General features: G+C 39.9%; 5 protein-coding genes across 7 annotated transcripts in view; 4 read left to right on the top strand and 1 right to left on the bottom strand.

Annotated features, from left to right (window-relative positions):
- Positions 1 to 2,953: 2,953 nt before the first annotated feature.
- LOC124189249 (putative leucine-rich repeat-containing protein DDB_G0290503) lies at positions 2,954 to 6,716 on the top strand. Its single transcript, XM_046582027.1, has 8 exons — positions 2,954 to 3,190; positions 4,067 to 4,298; positions 4,358 to 4,585; positions 4,652 to 4,876; positions 4,942 to 5,283; positions 5,359 to 5,682; positions 5,775 to 5,912; positions 5,969 to 6,716. Exons 1-8 carry the CDS (start codon positions 3,084 to 3,086, stop codon positions 6,245 to 6,247), a joined length of 1,875 nt encoding a protein of 624 aa, XP_046437983.1. The 5' UTR covers positions 2,954 to 3,083; the 3' UTR covers positions 6,248 to 6,716.
- A 1,377-nt stretch (positions 6,717 to 8,093) lies between these two features.
- LOC124189307 (small ubiquitin-related modifier-like) lies at positions 8,094 to 9,021 on the top strand. Its single transcript, XM_046582032.1, has 4 exons — positions 8,094 to 8,255; positions 8,465 to 8,605; positions 8,667 to 8,738; positions 8,814 to 9,021. Exons 1-4 carry the CDS (start codon positions 8,247 to 8,249, stop codon positions 8,871 to 8,873), a joined length of 282 nt encoding a protein of 93 aa, XP_046437988.1. The 5' UTR covers positions 8,094 to 8,246; the 3' UTR covers positions 8,874 to 9,021.
- Positions 9,022 to 9,080: 59 nt separating this feature from the next.
- On the top strand, positions 9,081 to 9,914 carry LOC124189291 (serine protease inhibitor dipetalogastin-like). The gene is made up of 4 exons (XM_046582031.1): positions 9,081 to 9,197; positions 9,254 to 9,382; positions 9,452 to 9,604; positions 9,666 to 9,914. The coding sequence occupies exons 1-4, from the start codon at positions 9,173 to 9,175 to the stop codon at positions 9,776 to 9,778; spliced, it is 420 nt and encodes a 139-aa protein (XP_046437987.1). The 5' UTR covers positions 9,081 to 9,172; the 3' UTR covers positions 9,779 to 9,914.
- A 568-nt stretch (positions 9,915 to 10,482) lies between these two features.
- Positions 10,483 to 12,447, top strand: LOC124189265 (ADP-ribosylation factor 1). 2 transcript variants are annotated; one of them, XM_046582028.1, is made up of 5 exons: positions 10,483 to 10,703; positions 10,963 to 11,144; positions 11,213 to 11,322; positions 11,380 to 11,505; positions 11,573 to 12,447. In XM_046582028.1, exons 2-5 carry the CDS (start codon positions 10,997 to 10,999, stop codon positions 11,735 to 11,737), a joined length of 549 nt encoding a protein of 182 aa, XP_046437984.1. In that variant the 5' UTR covers positions 10,483 to 10,703; positions 10,963 to 10,996; the 3' UTR covers positions 11,738 to 12,447. The 2 variants fall into 2 exon arrangements, with proteins under 2 accessions (XP_046437984.1, XP_046437986.1); XM_046582030.1 differs by having other exon boundaries at positions 10,700 to 10,898.
- Positions 11,984 to 19,956, bottom strand: part of LOC124189222 (protein O-mannosyl-transferase Tmtc3-like) — a 53,040-nt gene continuing 45,067 nt past the window's right edge. For both annotated transcript variants that reach the window (XM_046582025.1, XM_046582026.1), the window contains exons 5-18: positions 19,258 to 19,339; positions 17,617 to 17,716; positions 17,351 to 17,466; positions 16,451 to 16,680; positions 16,120 to 16,363; positions 15,895 to 16,052; positions 15,603 to 15,821; positions 15,393 to 15,486; positions 15,078 to 15,295; positions 14,908 to 14,980; positions 14,672 to 14,824; positions 14,402 to 14,587; positions 14,140 to 14,337; positions 11,984 to 14,066 (exon numbers count right to left, since the gene is read on the bottom strand). In XM_046582025.1, the coding sequence (XP_046437981.1) occupies positions 13,815 to 14,066; positions 14,140 to 14,337; positions 14,402 to 14,587; positions 14,672 to 14,824; positions 14,908 to 14,980; positions 15,078 to 15,295; positions 15,393 to 15,486; positions 15,603 to 15,821; positions 15,895 to 16,052; positions 16,120 to 16,363; positions 16,451 to 16,680; positions 17,351 to 17,466; positions 17,617 to 17,716; positions 19,258 to 19,339 (2,323 nt within the window). In that variant the 3' untranslated portion in view covers positions 11,984 to 13,814. The remainder of the gene's footprint in view (positions 14,067 to 14,139; positions 14,338 to 14,401; positions 14,588 to 14,671; positions 14,825 to 14,907; positions 14,981 to 15,077; positions 15,296 to 15,392; positions 15,487 to 15,602; positions 15,822 to 15,894; positions 16,053 to 16,119; positions 16,364 to 16,450; positions 16,681 to 17,350; positions 17,467 to 17,616; positions 17,717 to 19,257; positions 19,340 to 19,956) is intronic.

Below are 19,956 nucleotides of genomic sequence, written 5' to 3'. Positions count from 1 at the left end.
TCCTTAAAAATAAATAAATAAATAAAATAAAAATAAAATAAAAATAAAAGTTCTATCTTTCCTTCCGTTTTAAAAATTAAAAATTTCGTTTGTGAAAGTTTACATTGAAGATTGTATTGAAAATGTATCATATGTACACACTCCCACGCCACTTCTAAGCTTTTGCGTCATCATGAGTCCAGAATGATGTACTAATATTTTTAAAAAGGGCATCAGATTGGGGAAAAATACACTGAGATTGATAGTAATAATAAATACGTCTTTTTTTATCGAGTGAACGCAAGCTATCTTATATTTGCACCTGCACTGCGTATACATTGGTCATGCGGCTGATTATCGTGGGTACCGTTTTATTTTTTTATTTTTTACTATTTAATCGGTCGACAGCAGTGAGTTCGAGGACACAAATAACTGTGTTTAATACACTTATTTTGCATTTGCACCGATTTACACCAAAAACCTAATCAAAATCTAGGACTGTTAAAAAAACACTGGAATAACTGCAAACAAGGATGTTTCTTAGATGTCTGTTAATCACCTTGGTCACAGCGGCATTTCTGAAACGTATGCAAGCAACGGAAATGGATTCACAAGGTATTCTATACCATATCTACTTTTACTTTATTTGTTTATCTTGTGGAATTTGATTGCATCAGGTATATTTCGAAGCTATTTCCCGATTTATCTACTCAATACTTATAGTCTTCTTATCCCTTATCCACAATTTATTAAAGAATTCCAAAGGTGTTGTTACGTCAAAAAACACTTTGATTAACTAACTAATAAGTAATAATAAGAACTTTTAGTCATCTTAATATACCCATGTTAGTAAACAATAATTCAAAATGTAAATGTATATAGCAACTGATACCAATAACAGAACAAATTACTTGTCGGAATGCTTGAATGACGATACTTGAATGACGATTAGATTTTAACTGTATCAAGGGAAATACTTTGAAGAAATTCAAAATCGGTTTCATCTCTCATGATTGTCATTTTTTTTTTTAATCTAGACGTTAGGTTTAATTTTAACAGCACAAAATATATTGTACGGGCGTACGTTAAGCTTAAAAAAAAATTTTAACGAACCGTTTTTCCTAGAAACCGATGGGCGTGTTTCTGTTTGTCCAGCAGATGGAGTGTATCCAAATTACTACAATTGTTCAACTTTTATTACCTGTTCGAACGGTATTCAATATCTGATGGCTTGCCCGGAAGGACTCATATGGAACGTAGACACGAGCGAGTGTGACTGGCCGAACAATACAGAATGTGTTACCTATCCAGCGATGTCAATTTAGGCAAGTTGCAAGTAACAAAAATAAAAATAGACGCAGTAAAGTAACCATTGATTTCTTTTTCATTATGTGTAGACGAATTGACTACTCGTCGAGCGCTTATTTCGGGAAATCTTTTGTTTCCGGGGGCTAAATACATTTTCTAGTTAAGGAAAGAAATAAGGGCTCTAAATATTACTCTTGTAGTTCTTTTATTTTTAATTATTGTTGGGATTTAATCTTTACATATTTTAATCGCCGTTTTGCGTTTTAGTGCAATATCACTCAATCTATTACCTTTTATACAGTATTATAATCTTTAATCCAATAAACGGTATTAGATGTGATTGATTGATTTGTCGTTTTTAATTTCCCGCCATGATTCTCTTTTTCAACTGGATATTTTATCCGCCATCTAACGTTGAATTTTGTAGAAAAGATAGCGATGAAATTTGAATGAAAATTTGGACGTTGGCACAGCGAACAGTCAACTATAACGTGAAATAACGCATTACATACTGGTATTGATGATTACGTTTCCGGGTAATCTACGTTACATACTGTACATATTTGCACAAATTTTATTTTTCCCATGTTTTTTGCTCTAAAAATCTATAACTATACCTAGGAGTTCATCGTGGATATGTACGTACTTCAAGCTGCTTTGAAATCACAACTTTAAATTATTCATTTTACAAGATGTAATATAATGTTAAAGTATTCTCCCATCTCCATGAACCAATCATTAAAGTAGCGCTTGATGCGCTACTTACGTATGCGTCACTCTTTTTTAATACGTCATTCTCGTTTTAATTATTTGGCCAGACAGCAGGTGCAGGTCTTATCATCAATGATCAATCGAATATCTCCCGTTCAGAGATTCAGAGGCGTACGGCACTTCCTGTTTTTTCGTATTGCGTTCAATGACAGACGGAAAAATTTATTTTTAAATAAAATAATCTAATAGCTACCAACATAAATATTTTTTCTTTTGAATAGCATGAACTGCAAAAATTCACACAATAGAAAGTTAAGAATGTGTGAATTTATTTGATCCAATTAAGGTCAGTCAGCTAAAATTCGTTACTTCTTGTTTAGAATAAACATTTTTTTCAGGTTCGGTTAAAGGAGATACTGAGACATTTTCCCCAGACATCTGCTTTCGCTGTACGCTTACGCTTGCGAATGCTGTACCGATTTGCAGCAGTTTGTCTTTAACTATAGCAATAGGGTGTTCCTAAAAAATTTTTCAAATTCGAACACGTCGGAGAAGCGTTTCGTCAATGTACGTAATTAACGTGAAATGTCAGTAACATTCATATTACGATGTATTACGAATGCTTACGGTACGGTCTATTTAGACATGGCATCAGACCACTTAGGTCCACCATGACTGCTTAGGTGTCACTGTTTCAAATATTTTTTTTATGAACGACATACAGAGGGTATTTATTAATTTTATCTGATAACTCTCTCACGACAATATATACAGTATTACATATAATAACTACTCGCAGCACTGATCACAATAAGCAAAATCAGTGATTATACGGAATGAAAATGGCTTATTTTTTAAAAGTTAACTGCTTTTGTCAGTTTGTGTTGATAATTCGATAACAGCTGATAAATGTCATGCTGCGGCAAGCCCACATAAAAGTGACTCGAAATTGCTCACTTTTAGCTTTGGCTTGACGCAGAGACAGTTCTCTCTCATTCTTGGAACCCACAGTTTGTTTCCGAGATCGTCCCATCTTCTTCAGAAGCTTTACGTCCGCCTCCTCAGTCGGACCATCTGAAGAAAGAATGAGAACGTTCTGGTATTTGATTTCGGCGACGGCCGTCATTTTGCTTCATCCGGTAGCCACCCAGACGCCTCAACAGCCAGGAGCGACCGCAGCATCTCTCATCACGTGAGTAAAAATTTTATCATATTAGTTGGGCATGGCAAGTCTTCCTCATTGTGTACATTTGCAGTTTTCTCCATTATTACAAGATGATGGCTAGCATAAAGGGATATGTGATGTATAGAAAGCTTTAAGATTAAATTTTCCTTCTAACCAGCGGTCGGGGAAGGTTTGGGTGGGGAAAAAATCAGCAAAGTCTCTTTCGAGTACTCCTTTTTGCGCTCAAAGACGTACACACTGCCGTATCCAATTACCTCTATGCTATCCGCCTCATGGGGGTCTATCTAGTTGCTCAAAACAACCTTGCCCTCTTTCTTTTTGCGCTCCCATCGTTGCTCTGGAATTAATAGTTGTTGAAAAGTCTGCTGAACACATGTGCTGCTAACAACAAAAACAAGAATATGCCATTTACTTGTGAAGCGCTTGAACGGAAATTCTAGCTCGCCATGGGCCGTATATGCGGCCGGCGGTAAGGGGGTTGTCTGAGTCTCCAGATTTGACCATAGATAATAAAGATTCATAAATGTTTGATTTCTTTTATTCAAACACGTGGATTGAGTAGCTCAATGAACAAAACCGAAGAAACAACGCCCATTTCCTGTTGTGGGAACTTGCCGGCGATATGACAGAGTGACAGAGGTCGCCGTTTCCCTTTCGATTTGAAATAAGTCGATGATGTCGCTCGTGTCATCCTTGTTTCCAAGTGAATTGAAGTCTTCCCGCTTCCTCGAATTCCTCAATGCCTTGACCTCAATCGACAACATTTTAAAAGATTCTAATCGTAGGCATGGTGATGTCATTTGCCATGCGAATTAGGCTATAACTCGTCTCTTTTCCCAATCTGCGGTAAATAACACATCTAATCGAGTTTCGAAATGGTAGGCATTCGGACATCAGGGACGCTATTTTGACGCTGGTCGGAGCAGTTAGAGAGCAGACGGGCAAGCTCGAACGCCACGAACTTCGTGAGAGGCAGCTGGGAGATGCCCTGACGCGTTCCCTTAGAGATCTTGATTCACGAACACGTGGTCAAGATAAGAATCTGGAGAACCTGGCTATCCTCATGGCCCGAACCGATGAGCGGCTCCGTAAGATGGAAGAAATGGTCATACAGGTAACTTCAAGTCGATCTATAATTAAAGGTCAAATATCAACCACAATATTTTATATCAGAGGGACGAGAGAGAGAGAATTCAACTCCAGAAAATCACTGACAATACAGTGGCTATCCGCAATGGAATTGAATCCGGAAGAAGTGCCGGTGCTCCTAGTGGTCCTGCTCCGGCAGCCGCTTCAACTGGAGATCTCGGCGAAGTACTGAAACAGCTGACTCGCACTCGTAAAAAGGTGGAGAGCGTGGAAGAATCATTGCAAAACCGTCTGTCAGTTGTGGCTAACGAAGTAAGTATTAAGAAAATTAATCCAGTCAAGATCGCGAGTGAGAGCTACATGCTGTTAACTTCCTAGGTGAAAATCGTTGGAGAAAAGTACGAAACGCGCAGTGAGAGACTAGAGAGCTTACAGTTGACTACCATGGAGAACCTGGGCAAAGCTCAAGCTGGCGATGCCGAGAAATTGCGAGCTGCATCTGTCAATCTGGTGGCTACGGAAGGCAAATGGCGACAGTTTTTCAGCGATGCTCAGAATCTGGTCAACCAGTTTGGAGTTGGTGTCAACCGCATTTCTGATCACGTATACGAGTTTCAGAGTTCATTCTTGAGAACAGATGTCAATGAAAATTTCATGATTGCATCCAGGCGAGTCGAATGAAGAATGACACTTCAGCCATCTTAGTCGGTATTGAAAAGCTGGAGACATCTTTGGAGAATTCCGGATCGTCTTCCGGATCGCAGAGCAATCCTGAGGCCCTTGTTTCCGCTATTCAAGTCCATCTGAAACCAACGCTCGATGCTGTTCATTCACTGGTCAACGACTCGTACCAGTCACAGATGAAACTAGACGAAAACTTCAAAGAAGGTTGGCAATCTTTGTCACGCGGAATTGACAAAGGTGTGATGAATGTCACCGATGTGTTTCAAACTCGACTTGGAGCATTTGAACACAAAATGAGTGAGAGTCAGAAGCTTATCCAAGACCAGGTAATGCCAATAATCTCTTTCACAATCAAATAATAATTGAATATCATTACCACATGATAATTTTTCATGAATTAGGTGGAGGAATCTGGAAATATGGCCGAGACATTGGCCGACAGGGTGGACAAAAGCTATGCAAGTCTTGCCAAAGAAATTCACGGGTTGCAAAAAGTAGAACAAGTACTTCTCGACACGGCTGATGGAGTTCTTGATACGAAACGACGTCTCGAATTTGCCGTCCAGCAAATTTTGCTTGAATTGGGCGACTCAATCCGCAGACAAACGGGCGATCTGAACTCGACATTAGCCCGCAAGGTCGACGACGTCACCTTCTCGGTCATCAAAGATCAAAGTACCGCACTTACTAACATGACAAGTAAACTAGAAAATGAACTCGGACAGGTACACGGACTATAAAAATGATTTTACTTTTATTATTAGTTTTTTTTTTCCCTATTTACTAATTTATAGAATTCATTTCTAAAATCATCTAGGTCTGGCGTCAGATTGGCGTGCTATACCAGAGCGCCAGTCAATCACAAGAATTGTTGCAACGAGTGGAACAGCAGACAGCCCAACACGTCGGCGGTAGTCTTCAAGCTCTCAGCAGCATGGACAAAAGAGTTGGCCAGGTACGAATATCTTCGAACGACATTATTATGAAATTGATTAATGAACTTTGTTATAGGTAACGGAACGGGTCAACGAAGTTGACGACCATTTGAACTTTTTGCTGGGCCGCTTGTCGTTAGTAGTGCAGGAATTCAATCAAGTGAGGGGTGGATTGGGTGAGGCTCTCGAATCACTTCGTTCAGGACTTGCAGTCACAGGCCAACAGCCAAGTACGACGGCCGGTAAATCCTCTTCACCTCCTTATGACGTTTCCAGTGGTCCAGTACCCAATCAAGAGGACGTCACCGTTATCACGCGGAAAGAGAATATTAATAACGACAGCGACGAGAATTGAAATTGAATTGCTCATTCGTGACTGAGCTGTAGACAATAGCATTGAGCTTCTTTGCAAAATTGAGAACAGTAGACATTCGTAGACTTAACTCTAGTTTAATTTTTATGTAGTCACAACTTTCATTTCGGACGAAACACATAAAATATAAGTACAGTGCTCATTGAGTAGAATCAACCCCACTCTATTAGCCAAAGTAGATTCTCATCGTACGCAACCAAATAAATTACCGCCAAGTTTTTAAAATCCTATCAATCAAACAATACAAAAAATACGGTCTGTATTCGTTCCTGCGGCGAACGAAGATTAATTGAATTCCACGCCACATGTCTCACATAATAAGTTGCTCCTGCTGCGTGTGTCAACTGGATAATGCACCTTCTGCCTCCGTTCTATTTTTTTCTCATTCAAATGTGAATTGTACACTCGTTGCCAAAACAAATAATACATTAGATACACATTTGTATATGAATCACACGGCTAATACTTGAATCAATATGACACATGTTTCGTATCTTTTTTGACAATTTGACAATCGTGTGGCTTAGTGAGTTGTACTTTTTTCCTCTCTAGTTCTATATTGCATTATAGCATGGATGAAGTCAATACAGGAAACGAACAAGTTTTGACAAAGATTGATTGGCTTCCTCGTCTGACTGTTGTTCAACTACCGAAGGATCAGTGCAATGCTTAAAAAATATTTCTGTAAAGAAGAGGCATCATCTTGTATAATAAAATTTATCTTGTTGTAATAAAACCCCCAAACCGTCTCAAAGGTAAGGTTTTATTTCATACTAAAGCGCAATAATCTAGAACAAAATAATTTGTACAACAACGCATTAATAGCTATATGGAATTAATTAATAAAAATGGCAATAAATTCGACTCCTAAAATGAAAATGACGCTGTTGGAAATTTTTCGTTGGGTTAGCAACAAGTTTGACTACTAAAAAAAATTGCTCGAATTCCAGTGGAAGGTTTACAGAATCAAACCAAAATTTAACATTCATTCAAAAATATCTAATAAAATAGTCTTCTATAATTTCGGTTTGCTGTACTCCATAAGACACAACTTGTCAGTAAGCAAGAAATTTTCTTAAAATTCCCCTGGAATAGGATGCTATTGGTCGATTAATACTGGTGTGTCGCTCATTCAAAAGAACGAAGTCAGCAAACAGAAAAAAATCCGACGATGCGAAACTGTAACTGTAACAACACAAATTATTTACTACCTACAGATGTCGCAACAATGTTCCTTTTTTTATTACGACAGCATTATCAATTCGTACAGGGAAAACCAGCAGTCGTCCCGCCATTTAATAATTCAAGTCATCAACTCACCAAATTCGATTCTAGTTTGCTAACTGATTATTGGAGTAACTCGTTTCTATGCTGCGGTTGGCATTTACAATCTCAGCAAAAATTTTTATGGAGTGAGTGCTATGGACGTAGTGACGGCTGTAAACCTATTAATTCATGAAACATTAATATGATGTATGATTATCAAATTAAATTAAGGGACATCAACTGCACGCACACGTTGCTAATAATCATCCATAACGATTGCTAACTGTGTAATAATTGCTTAAGCAGCCAAAATGTAGTCGAAGAAGATCTCAATTTATATTTTTATTGAATCAAGCCATTGGATATCATCAGTCTTAATTTTAAATATTATCAATCCCAAATTACATATTGTGCAATTGTTTCAAGCAAAATATTCTTCAAAGCAGCAAAAAATTTAAAAAAAATCCTACAAATTTTATTAATATATTCCAATTTATTTAAAAAAAGTTTTTTAATTTAAAAAAATGTACTCATTTCATACGTGGCCGGCCGTTGTTAAAATAAGTTTTTAGTGCAGTGCCGGCATCCAGACGTATATAGCTGGTGCGGCAACGTTTATTCTCGGCGCTTTTTTGGCCCACGCCATTATTCATTATTCTTCAATAGAGTCGTCTCAAACGTGCTGCTAGTTTTAGAAAAAGAACTTGTTTTAACCATGGCTGATGTAAGCACGTAACTATCTATGTTACTTTTTAAGTATTGCTAAATTTACCCCATTCGTTTCTTTTTCCATAAAATTTGTTTTCACGTGTTGTCTTTGCTGGATAGTCGATTTTTTTTTAGTTCTGATCATGTGTTCGATATTTTAACTGTTTGCCTTTGCATTACCCTATACCAATTTGGCTAACTGTGGTTTCTATTTTTAATATACAGGATCAGAAACCTGATGCCGGTGATGCAGGATCAGAGTACATCAAATTGAAAGTTGTTGGCCAGGATTCAAATGAAATTCACTTTCGAGTAAAGATGACGACACAGATGGGCAAACTCAAGAAGTCTTATAGTGAAAGAGTGGTAAGGGTTTTTCCTGTCATTTTTTTTTTCACTTATTGATAAAGATTTTCTTTGTGTTCAGGGTGTGCCAGTTACTTCGCTGAGGTTTTTGTTTGATGGAAGGCGAATTAATGATGATGAAACCCCTAAACAGGTATGTTGTGTCTAATGCACTTAGCTGATGTGTTAAATGATATGCAAGTAATGAATTTCTGTACTGCTGTTCTAGTTGGAAATGGAGAATGATGATGTCATTGAGGTTTATCAGGAACAAACTGGTGGCAATTAATTTAAGAACCTCGATGCATTCATGGAAAACTTTCCACATTTTCTGGACAAAACTGTCTTTTAATTTCCAATGTTGTCATCAAAATATCGCCCTGCTTTCTGTTCTTCATTTCCAATCGAATAAATAAAACCATTTTCGTAACCGAGAATGATCCTTTCGTTAACTTATGGGCACTCTGCCACTTGTTTCTATCAACTTGTATTGCTATGAATATTGACATCAAAGTTCAAGGATGAAAGGTCTTGACTTCCATTTCTTGCTTTTGATCGCAAAGTGCGTACAAACCTTTTCGAGAGAGGATGCATTGCACAACGCTGTTGCTTGGTAAAAATAAATTGTCAATCAAGAATTTATAATATACTTTATTTTGTGTTGTTCAGTTGTACTAGTAGTAGGTGCAACAAGTTGTAAAATTCCCAAAAGTTATAAACCACTTTGTGGGGTTAACGGGATTTCCTACACGAATCTGAAGGCTTTACAGTGCCATAATAAGGCTAGCCCTGGAAACAGTAGGCTATTTGAAATATTCTTTTTTAGGAAATGGTTCCATCCGTGTTGAATTTGTTTGGTTTTCTCAGTGATTCGAATAGCTTATAAAGGACGCTGTCTTCGACCTGATATTCGTGAATGTAACTATTCTTCAGTCGTGAAAAATGTCTGCGGCAACGACGGGCTTACCTATCTGAATCCCGCAATGGTTGCATGCAAGAACAAATTACAGCCTAAAAAACGTATATTTTTATATCATACATAATTAAACGATGCACAGTTGATATTTTTATGACATTTTAGAGGTGAAGATTATTAGCAAGGGCAAATGTAAAAGTAAAACAAACGCTCGAAGAAGAAAAGTGCCAAATAAAACAGTGAGACCCGGAAACGTCACGGGACCAAAGCAGAAATAGGATTACTCCCCCAAAACCTCACTTCGTTCGTTATAACTTGTATCATGCCAAATTAGACTCTAAACTCTCAAAGTCAATATATGTCAATAAACATGACCAACTTCTGTTTAAAATAAACGGCTGGGTTCTGACAAGAGATCCGTGTTACTAATGTGTCAACTATGCCACAATGCCGGCTCGTCATTCAATTTTCTCGTGCCATGTACTATATTTTTTAAAAAATTCGCCGGGTTTCATTTCTCAAAATAGTTCAGATTAATGCAAGCATTCTTAACAGTCGGCGGCCGTTTTTCAAGGAAGACGGATCTACTAAGATGACGTGTTAAGTTCGTGCACAATACGAAAAGTGCCTTTAATCCTTTTTTTAAAAGACAAAACATATGGTTAATAAGCGCATCGGCTTCCAACATACTCGATAGAGTGGGAATCAAACAAGTCACGTGACTTGGACTGTGCTATAAAATTCGATCCAAGCATTATTTTAAAAAAATGTCTCCCTTACTCACGCCTCTAGTGTATACAACTTCCAACTATTAATAATAGTACTAGATGTCTTGATTTTGTATAAAAAAGGTAAATCCTATTATGAGCTATCCAATCCTCTTGATTGAAAATAAATTTTACAAATAATTGTAATGACAAATATGAACATGCAGTTAACAATTAACGTTCTAATTCTTTGATAGTGTTTTTGTTTTTAGTCACTAGGAGCGCATGAGACAAGCTTAAAGGTGAGTGGGCGAGTCTCTACGATTTCCAGAAGAGGGTCGGGCACAGCTTTTTCTACTTCATACTTTTTGACGTGGCAACGTAACGTTGAATAGCTAGTTGAAAGAGGTCTTCGTCCGCCATTATTAACCCTCTGCTCGTAGTCTAATTCGGGCTCGTTCATTCTTTGGAATCCGTTGCGTTCGATTCAGAGTCCGTAAGTTACCTTCACCACATTTACTAAAGAGTCGAATATGTCAACTTCTAAGTGTATTAATAATTAGTTCATTTTGCGAAGCACTTGTAATTGTATGTCGTGTCGAGTCGGTTCTGCCACTCCACAAACTTCACCGAGTCGGCGTTGAGCAAGGGTTTGACAGTTGCTCAATGTCTAGCTTCAGTTTAGTCATTAGTTAGCAAAGATATATCTTTGTAACATTTTCCAGTGATTCTAATTGCCATTCTTCCTTTTTTAGGTTATATTCTTAAGTTATTCCATCCAACTTTGCAATGGGAAACGTTTTCGCCACCCTGTTCAAAGGCCTATTTGGCAAAAAGGAAATGAGAATATTGATGGTTGGACTTGACGCAGCTGGTAAAACTACAATTCTCTACAAACTCAAGTTAGGTGAAATCGTCACAACAATTCCCACAATTGGTAATTTATTCAATTTTCAGCAAATTTGACTTGCAGTTTTTATCATGTAATTTGTTTTTATTCCCAAGGTTTCAATGTAGAAACAGTTGAATATAAAAACATATCTTTCACTGTTTGGGATGTTGGTGGCCAGGACAAAATTCGACCATTGTGGAGACATTACTTCCAAAACACACAAGTATGTTTATTAAGCTAAAAATTTGAGTGACTTTTCTAATTGTCCATTACAATCTAGGGTCTCATCTTTGTAGTTGATTCTAACGATCGTGAGCGTATTGGTGAAGCCCGAGAAGAGTTGATGAGGATGCTGGCCGAAGATGAACTCCGTGAAGCCGTGTTGCTTATTTTTGCAAACAAACAAGTATACTTGTCTTTCATTTTCAAAAATGTTTTGACAACAATGACATCATTATTATCCTTGTATTCAGGATTTGCCGAACGCTATGAACGCCGCCGAAATCACAGATAAACTTGGACTTCATTCTCTGCGCAACCGTAACTGGTATATCCAAGCAACCTGTGCCACCAGTGGAGATGGACTTTACGAAGGGCTTGACTGGCTTTCAAACCAATTGAAAAATGCGTCGCGCTAAAGAAAAGAAGATAAAAAGAAACAAGATTTTCAAATTCATATTTTTCAGCTCTAGTAATCCTTGCCTCTCGGCCTCCTTCGCCACCTTTCATCTTTTTTTTTTTGCCCCCCTTCCATCGAGAGTAAGAAAAAGGAAGGCAAACACTTCTGATCCTACTTGAGGGTCCTCTCGCTGCTCTTACAAGGGACATTCCTGGTTTATTCATTTCAGATAAATTCTTTTTTCTCTTCAAAAATGGAAGTAAGCTTTTTTTTTTCTAATGTTCGTAATCGGTTTATTAGCACTTGAGGCAAGGACGTCTGTATATTGAGAACCAAAAAGGCGATTTAAAAAAAGCAGCGGTACTGAACAAGTGTTGCCACCTTTTGTTTCTGTTTTTCCGTGTGCTACAGTTAGGCCCTCATCATCCTCCATCTTTTTCATCCCTTCTATTTTAAATCTAAATTTGTCTTGTGCAAAAAAAGGTAAAATCTTGAGTACGCCAGCAAACATAATCGATACCAACGATGAACAGTCCCCCTTTATTTTCTATTTCCATTTTGTTGTTTCCTCTTTATTAGTTATCTTTTTCGGTTAATCTTGGAAAAGATCTTGGAAAAGAAACAAATGGGACGAGAACATCGCGAGTTTCTCTCAGTGTGCTGGGTGATTCCAGCTGGATATGTGCTGTTTGTTGCATACAAGGCAATACACATCTGCCCAGCCGTTTACGTTCTGTTTAATGTAAATTGTCATTTTTTTAATCCTCTGATTAGATGTCAGATCGTAAATTGATCATTATGGTGGTGTTTATTCATTAAATAGGAAATTTAAAGTTTAAAAAACAGTTCTGTGTCGTGGAGAGAAATTTAATTTTACTCGTTTAAAAATGAAAGTACAGTAAATTTTAATTCCGACTTGCTTTTCGAAACGAATATTAAAGTAATTTTTCCATATAGTCTCTAGTGGCACTCCTATGTGTTCATAAGTTTTTTGTAATTCCATGACGGGGTTAAAAACCGGTTAAAATTGTAATATGCATACCTTTCCCAAGCCTTGTTCGTCAGACTTAAAACACCTGTGTTTTATCGCGAGGATATTCTTTTAAAAAACCTAAAATTATTACGAAAAGAAAAATACGTATAGATTTTCATAGATTCAAAACGTTTATCTCGAATCAAATACACGTAAATATACAAATAGGTATATGCGAATTTTTGAGTATAGATAGTGTGAAAGTAGACAAACTAGAATTCGAGAACGAAAACTAAACAAGATGAACGGACAAATATGGAATGGCACTTTGCACTTGCGATCAAAATGCCGATTGTGATTTCGAGGATGAAAGGATATTATTTCATAAATGAAGCTCATATCACAGTTTTGGCCTTTTTTTGTAATCGAGTGAAATGCGCACGGTTGTGCGGTTCAGCTGCGACGTACGTAAATAAGCCTCCTCTCATCCATAGTATATGCCGCCCACCAATTTGCGTGATAGTACACGCGAGAAAAAACGGACAACCGGACCGGACAAGGTCAAAAGATAGCAAAGCTCCAACACTTTCACCAGCATACAAAAATAATGGCGTGAATCAAATATTTCTCTCTGTTCTCTCATGTCTTACCGTATTTCACACATATGTTGTCAACATTTATAAATATCAAGGCACCTTCACACTGAACCTGAATTCATCAGCTGCAAATTCCAAATACTTTTCTGGTACTCTCTTAAAACATCTGGACTTGATTAATAGATAGTAGTTTGAAGGAAAAGGTGAGATACAAGTAAAGCGATATGAAAAGTTGTTCAGTCCCTTTCCAAAGACTCTGAATCTGGTTTTGCAAATGGAGTTCTTGGAATGTCAGTCAGCAACCTAGGCAATCAGCAATCATACATACGTACACACCAACACACAGACGACTCAAAAGCTCACGCCAAATGTCACTCGCGTTTGAAGATCACTTAATCGAATAAACAAGTCAAAGATAGGGGCCATGGAGATATTAACAAGGATCAGTATGGGCAGGAGAAGCCTCGTCAATCATCTGGAGTGGGGTAAAGGATGGCTGGGGTAAAAATTATGGCATTGATCAATGATCAAAGATGCTGGTCTTTCTTATCGATTTTCTTTTGCTGCTGTTTTTTCTGCTGAGCGGCAATCAATTTGGCAATGCGCGTCTGAACGATGTTCAGGTGGCGGACGATGTAGTCCTCGTGAGGAGCCAATCGGTGGGCTTGCTGCAGACACTTTTCGGCAGCACTTAAGTCTCCTCGCTCAACGTAGACAACGCATAAATTGTGCTGTCCTTGCACATTCATCGGATCCAGCTCCAGGATTCGGATGTAACACTGAAAGTGCACGCACAAAAAAAAAACTATTAGACAACAGATCGAGCGCTTGAATATATTTAAGTAATATTACTCCTTCGGCAGCTTCGAGGTCCTTCATGCTGTTGATGTAGATGTCTCCCAACAGAATAAGACCTTTGATGTGATCCTGATGATGATGAACGAGCTGCTTGAGAAAAGGTACAGCTTCCAACGGTCGTCCCGTGTCGCTGAGTAAAAGGGCCAAATTGAAGAGAGCCGACCGAAAGTTTGGTTTGAGTAACACTGATCCCTAGAATTCAAAGTTAATTATACATTTTAACTCTCCGTATTATTATTAGCTTGAGGGAGTATACTTTAAAATAATGTTCGGCTGATGGCATGTCTCCGTTGTCCATAGCCAACATTCCAAGGTTGAATAAAGCTCTTTCATTAATGGGATCGAGCTGTAGCAAATGTTTTAAACGTTTAGTGGCTTCTCGTCGGCGCCACTGAGTAACCTCGGCATTGACTTCACTCTGCGAAGAATCCGATTCAGCGTTCTGGATAACATGTAATCAAATTGCAAAAACAGACGAAAAGTTGAAGGATAGTTAAGCTTGTCTAGAGTTTTAATGATATTTTACATCTTGATGGCCTTTATCGTTTGCGGCCATTTCTTGAAGGACGATAGCCGAGTTCAGTAGAGACGCTTGATGATCGGGTTCCAGTTCCAACGCTCGCTCCAAATACGCCAAAGCTTGACTAGGCTTCCCTTGCTCTAACAGAACCACTCCCAGCTGTCAAATAAAAGAGAAAGTTAGCCAGACATACTGAAAAGAGTCGACACATTCGCGTAAATTTGACGAAAGCGGAAACTTACGTTGTAATAAATATCTGGATTGTTTCTGTCGTAGAATAGGGCTTTCTCGTACACTTCCTGAGCTTCTTTCGTTCTGAGGGATTTACCGCGGAAAACAAAATTGTCGATGAGAAACATAAACCGTCAACGACTATGAACTCGCCATGTTACTATATAACTATATACTGTACCGGTTCATCTTGATGAGGATGTCTCCGCGGTTGATGTAGGCCTGAGTGTAATCTGCTCGCATCGAAATCGCCTGGCGATATAAAGCGTCCGCCTCTCCGAGTCGGGTCTCATTGCGAGCAATCAGATTGGCCAGATTTAGAAACACGTTCAAATGGTTGGGAGCGATGCGGGCCTGGTAACTCTCACCGGGCTTGGCTCTCGGTAACAAGGATTTGGCCTATTAAGATCGCCACAACACCAGTTCATATCAAGTTTCCCACAAGGATTAATTTGATTTTGATTCCCTTTCCAACAAGAGGAAATGGGTGCAGTACCTTGAGATAAGCTTCTTCGGCTTCTTTGAACCGGCCCAGATTATTGTAGGTGCGGCCAACATTGATATGGGCTCCAATGTCGTCATCTTGAACCCTTCATCAAGTAGACATCATATTAGGTATAAGATTACCAATGGAACGGTTGTACAAGCTGATTGAATTGCTTGCGCACAATATATTACAGTAGCGTGGTATTACAAATCGCCTTACTTGACAGCCTGCAGAAAATATTCGAGGGCTTCGGTGTACTGAGCCTGACTTTCGAGGGCGTGACCGACATTGTTGAACAACTTGGCGTTACGCTGATTGACTCTCAAACCGGCACTAAAGATGGCCTGCTCCGATTCCCAGTCAAAGTTGCGGGTGTACGTCTTCAGACCGTGGAAAACGAACAGGAGCAAGAAACCCAAATGAACTGCTTTCGTCCAACTGAAATGCACGAATCGTCATTCCTTTCTCAGGTTAACTGGACTAGCATTCTACAAACGAAATCCAATCAAACCTTGGTTTAGTGTAGCCAGCTAACTTGGACCATCCGTAAGCGACCATAATGCAAAAACCCATGGATGGTATGTAGAGCACACGCTCCGCAACGACAAAGCCGACGGGGAAAAACAAATTGGACGCCGGTAGGAAGGGCAACACCATCCAGGAGAAAGCCTGTCGAATTAATCGGGTGTTACAGACGATAAGAGTAAGATGAACACGTAAGTTGGGAATACGATACCATGATGATGACCGGGTCTCCTTGGAAAAAAGCCGCCCAAACGAATCGGAAGGCGAGGAAAAAGAAAAGAAGAGTGGCAAGATTACGTGGGTCAGTCATTGATTCGACAAGGGCAACAGTGCCCATCGTCCAATCGCAGCAGAGTGACGACGGGAAGGTCAGCAGCCAGGCGTTGAGTACAGCTAGGTAATTGTAGGTCAAGTGACGACTAGGAAACGAAGAGGCTGAAGCCGGATTATCGAACCTGCAGAAAATAAAACCTTTTTTAATGAGGCCTCAAAACAAAAACAAAAAAGAAGAAACACGGCAAAGTGCAATTAGACAAACTGACCGAGTGAAGACGGGCAATTGCGATCCCATGACGTACATCCTGGCTCCTAGGAGTGCCAACGTCGACATGGTCAGGACAGCGGTACGCGGGAAAATGGAACGAGTTCGACCGCAACTGACGGCGGCTAGATGCAGCGCCTTACTCCCGACGTGGCTGGGCCCTGATCCCGTCAACTGTCCACCAGCACCAAGCGAAGCCTTGACGACTTTCAATAGTTGATTGCCATACAGCTGTCACCGAAATAATGAAAACATATCGATTAGAATTGATTTCAGTGCTCGAGGGCAATCCGACATTGTTCAATAAAGTTATAGACGACCCTGTAAAAGGTCAAAGGAGAAAAGGAGCTCGAATCAAGTATTCTACATGCACTGTAGAGCGATGGGTGTTGCCACGGAGCGTTCAGTCGAGTTGGTGAAAGAGGCGTTGACTTTTGTTACACAAACTATACACAATGTGATTGACAAGGGTTTCCTTTTTTGCACCCCAGCAGGATGCACGTTCCTTTTCATGTTCGTTCGTTCTCGTCCTTTTCCTCCCTCCTTTTTTCCCGTGAACCGTGAACGTCACCGCTGACAAAACTCGGGGGAGAACGATAAGTGTATCTAGCCTATGTATAGTCACCGGAACAAACTAAACAGTTTGGCCGCGAGGAACGAATCACTCTGTCATGCATAAATACTTGATTGTATCACTCCAACAAGTTCACTCGAAGCACACGTCTTTTTAAATCTCCTGTTCAAACAGTTACCGAGAGGGTGAACGTCAACAGCCGCCGGGGTACAGTACACGAGTATTGTCAACAAGAGTGTCTCTATTTCCGGGAGGGGATCGCGTGATTGGAAAACTAGCAGACATATAGTACTCTATTCAATTCATATAAACTGTGGGTCTTTTTACCTTATTGACAACACAGAGATCGTAGATGAGGCAGATGCCGACGACGGTGATGCCCTGCTCTTTGCACAGCATGCCGCAGGTGACCAGGGCAATTGTCACAGCTATTCCGCTCCAACCTTGCGTTGAATAATGGGATAAGGTCAAGAAAATCAGATAGAAACGACTCACCGAGGCTAATAATTGATGACTTCCCAACCAAACTCCCACGTGATGGAATAAATGATATCCCCCACAAATAGTACTTAGATATACAACGCACGCAGTACCTGTTTTTCCCGATCGGCCGATGCTCTTGCTGTAAACGAGAAAAGCCACCAGGGAAAAGGCGGCCGAGAGTAGCTCGGCTCGTCCCACCACCCCAGTCACCTAAAAATAAAATCAAATATACACGAAACATCAGGATGAATCAATGATTAAAACTACGTCGGCTAAAGCCCTCCTGCTCAGACCAGCTCAGAATAGAAAATGAAATCATGGCAATGAGACTTTTGTTGGGCTGGCTGACGACGTGAATCGGCTCAGATTCGCTGAACTTTAATTCGGCATTGGCGTGATGATGAAGCGAACCCATATGATACAATACACCCAGCTCAACAGCCTCATACAACAACCAACTCCCTGAACCTATATACAATAGTAACGCCGGCAACTACTACCTAATTCAAGTCGTAAGGAGAGAGGACCAATCCTCACTTGGCTGTACATAATTCTGGCACCGCTAAAAGCGTCCCTACCTGCTGCCGCCGGTTTAAAACAAATGCTCATCTACAAAGACTTTCTCGTGCGTCGTGCCACTCTCTCCACACGAACCGTTAGGCTTTCAAAGTAGTGATGTTTCTTTCGGTGCTATACCTCACTGGCGTCTTCCCATACCTCTGTGATCCTCGAGTTTTAGACAACAAAACTTTTAATCAATATCGGCGCTATAGTGATTGGGGAAATTACCTAGGTCTGCCGCTTTGTTCGCCACGGGATTCGAGCCCAATCAAAGGGAAACGCAAAAGCTGGGAATTAAATAGGCCTAGGGAATTATTCTTGATCAAAAAGAGAACAGTTTTTTTTTTCGTAGAATTAACATGTGAACTGGGAGGTCGGGAATGGTGGAGGGGTGGGGATTTCAGACGAACGAACTTATCAATCAATCGCAGGGTTTGAGGGGGTGGCCTGAAAGGTAGACAAAGCGACGTCGCTGCGTGCGCTTGCATTAAAAAGTAAGCAGTTGCTTTGCTCTAAAAGAAAAAAAGAAAAAAGAGGTCGAGGCTTACGACTCAATCAAGTTGATGGCGATTACAAGTAGAGCCCTCCTGCTCGATCAACAATTTTCCAGCGCTTATTTCCCCAGTTTACAGCTTACCTATTAAATCCGTCGGAGAAACAGGCACGTGTAACGCAATAGTGAAAACTATCGGCTCTGCACGCGCGTGCCATACAGTTCACGCGAATGATTAGACCCTGCTAGCCACCCCACCACAACACAAATTCTCTTTTCTTTTCCTTTTTTCCCTTTTTACGAAATCGGCCCCTCAATAGTTCAATTCCCTTTTGCCCCGTCTAGCCGAGTCCACTATCGGGCACGCGGCCTGATTGGATCAAAGAACCAAGTAGAGTCGGCTGGTGTAGAGATAGTCCCAGCACAGCATCACCCTCAACGATTCATCTCGTCTTTTATCCATTTATGTTGATGCCTAGCCCCCTATTTCCAATTCTTCCGCAACTGGATAAGTATGGAAGGCACGTGTGGCACTTGACAATACGCTTCTAAATTTTTCTCTTGTGTTAGTCAATGTCACTCCGATGACTGAATCTATTCAGTGAAATGAGACATTGTGAGAGATTTAAGGGCAGCTGTGTTGGTAGTGGATGAAGAAAAAAGGGCCGCGTTTGATTACGGAAAAAATAAGACTCACCGCTTCCGTGTGTATTGGATGGACAGCAAATAAAAGGGCCGCGACAAAAGCCGTACTCGGAACTAGGAACATGACGCACAACCTGTAAATTCAAAAATAAAATCATAGCGTAATTAGTTACAGCCGGTTGGAAGTTGAGAAGAAAACGTCAAAGTTGGAGGAAGTTTGTCGTCAAACATTGTACCGGTGAAATTGGGTACGTTCAACAATTTCTACTCCTACGCTTCTTCCTCTGACGCGTCTATACTTTCATTAAGGAACTTTTTAAACCAATTTCAACGTCACTTTTCTTAATTTCAAAAAATAAGGTCATTTCCTGTTTCTCTCCACGGAGTTTTCAACATCAAAGTAAAGACAATCAATGCAGGATTGAAAATTAGAAGCACTGCCACTATGCCGTGGATTAAAAAACGGACAGCAGGGATACGCAGGAGGAAGAAACTGCTGATTATTTAACGATTGAAAATCCCTAGTCTTGTTGTCTAAAGTTTTAAATTTCAAGTGTCCTGACAGGATCATGAAGCACTACTGTAGATAATGATAACGGTAGAATATGTTGCGAGATCATCAGCGGCGATGAGGTAATGAGGTAAAATGGGATTTTCAATGTAGAGACGTGAAACCTGTTTAATATGTGCCACTGAGTCCCTGCTTAATATATTCACGAACATTCCAGCCGAGTCGTTGGGAATTGGGCGA

Source organism: Daphnia pulex, chromosome 1 (genome assembly GCF_021134715.1).
Source record: "Daphnia pulex isolate KAP4 chromosome 1, ASM2113471v1".
NCBI lineage: Eukaryota > Metazoa > Arthropoda > Branchiopoda > Diplostraca > Daphniidae > Daphnia > Daphnia pulex.
The sequence above is the reverse complement of the archived record's forward strand: the minus strand, read 5'-3'. Positions and strand labels throughout refer to the sequence as shown.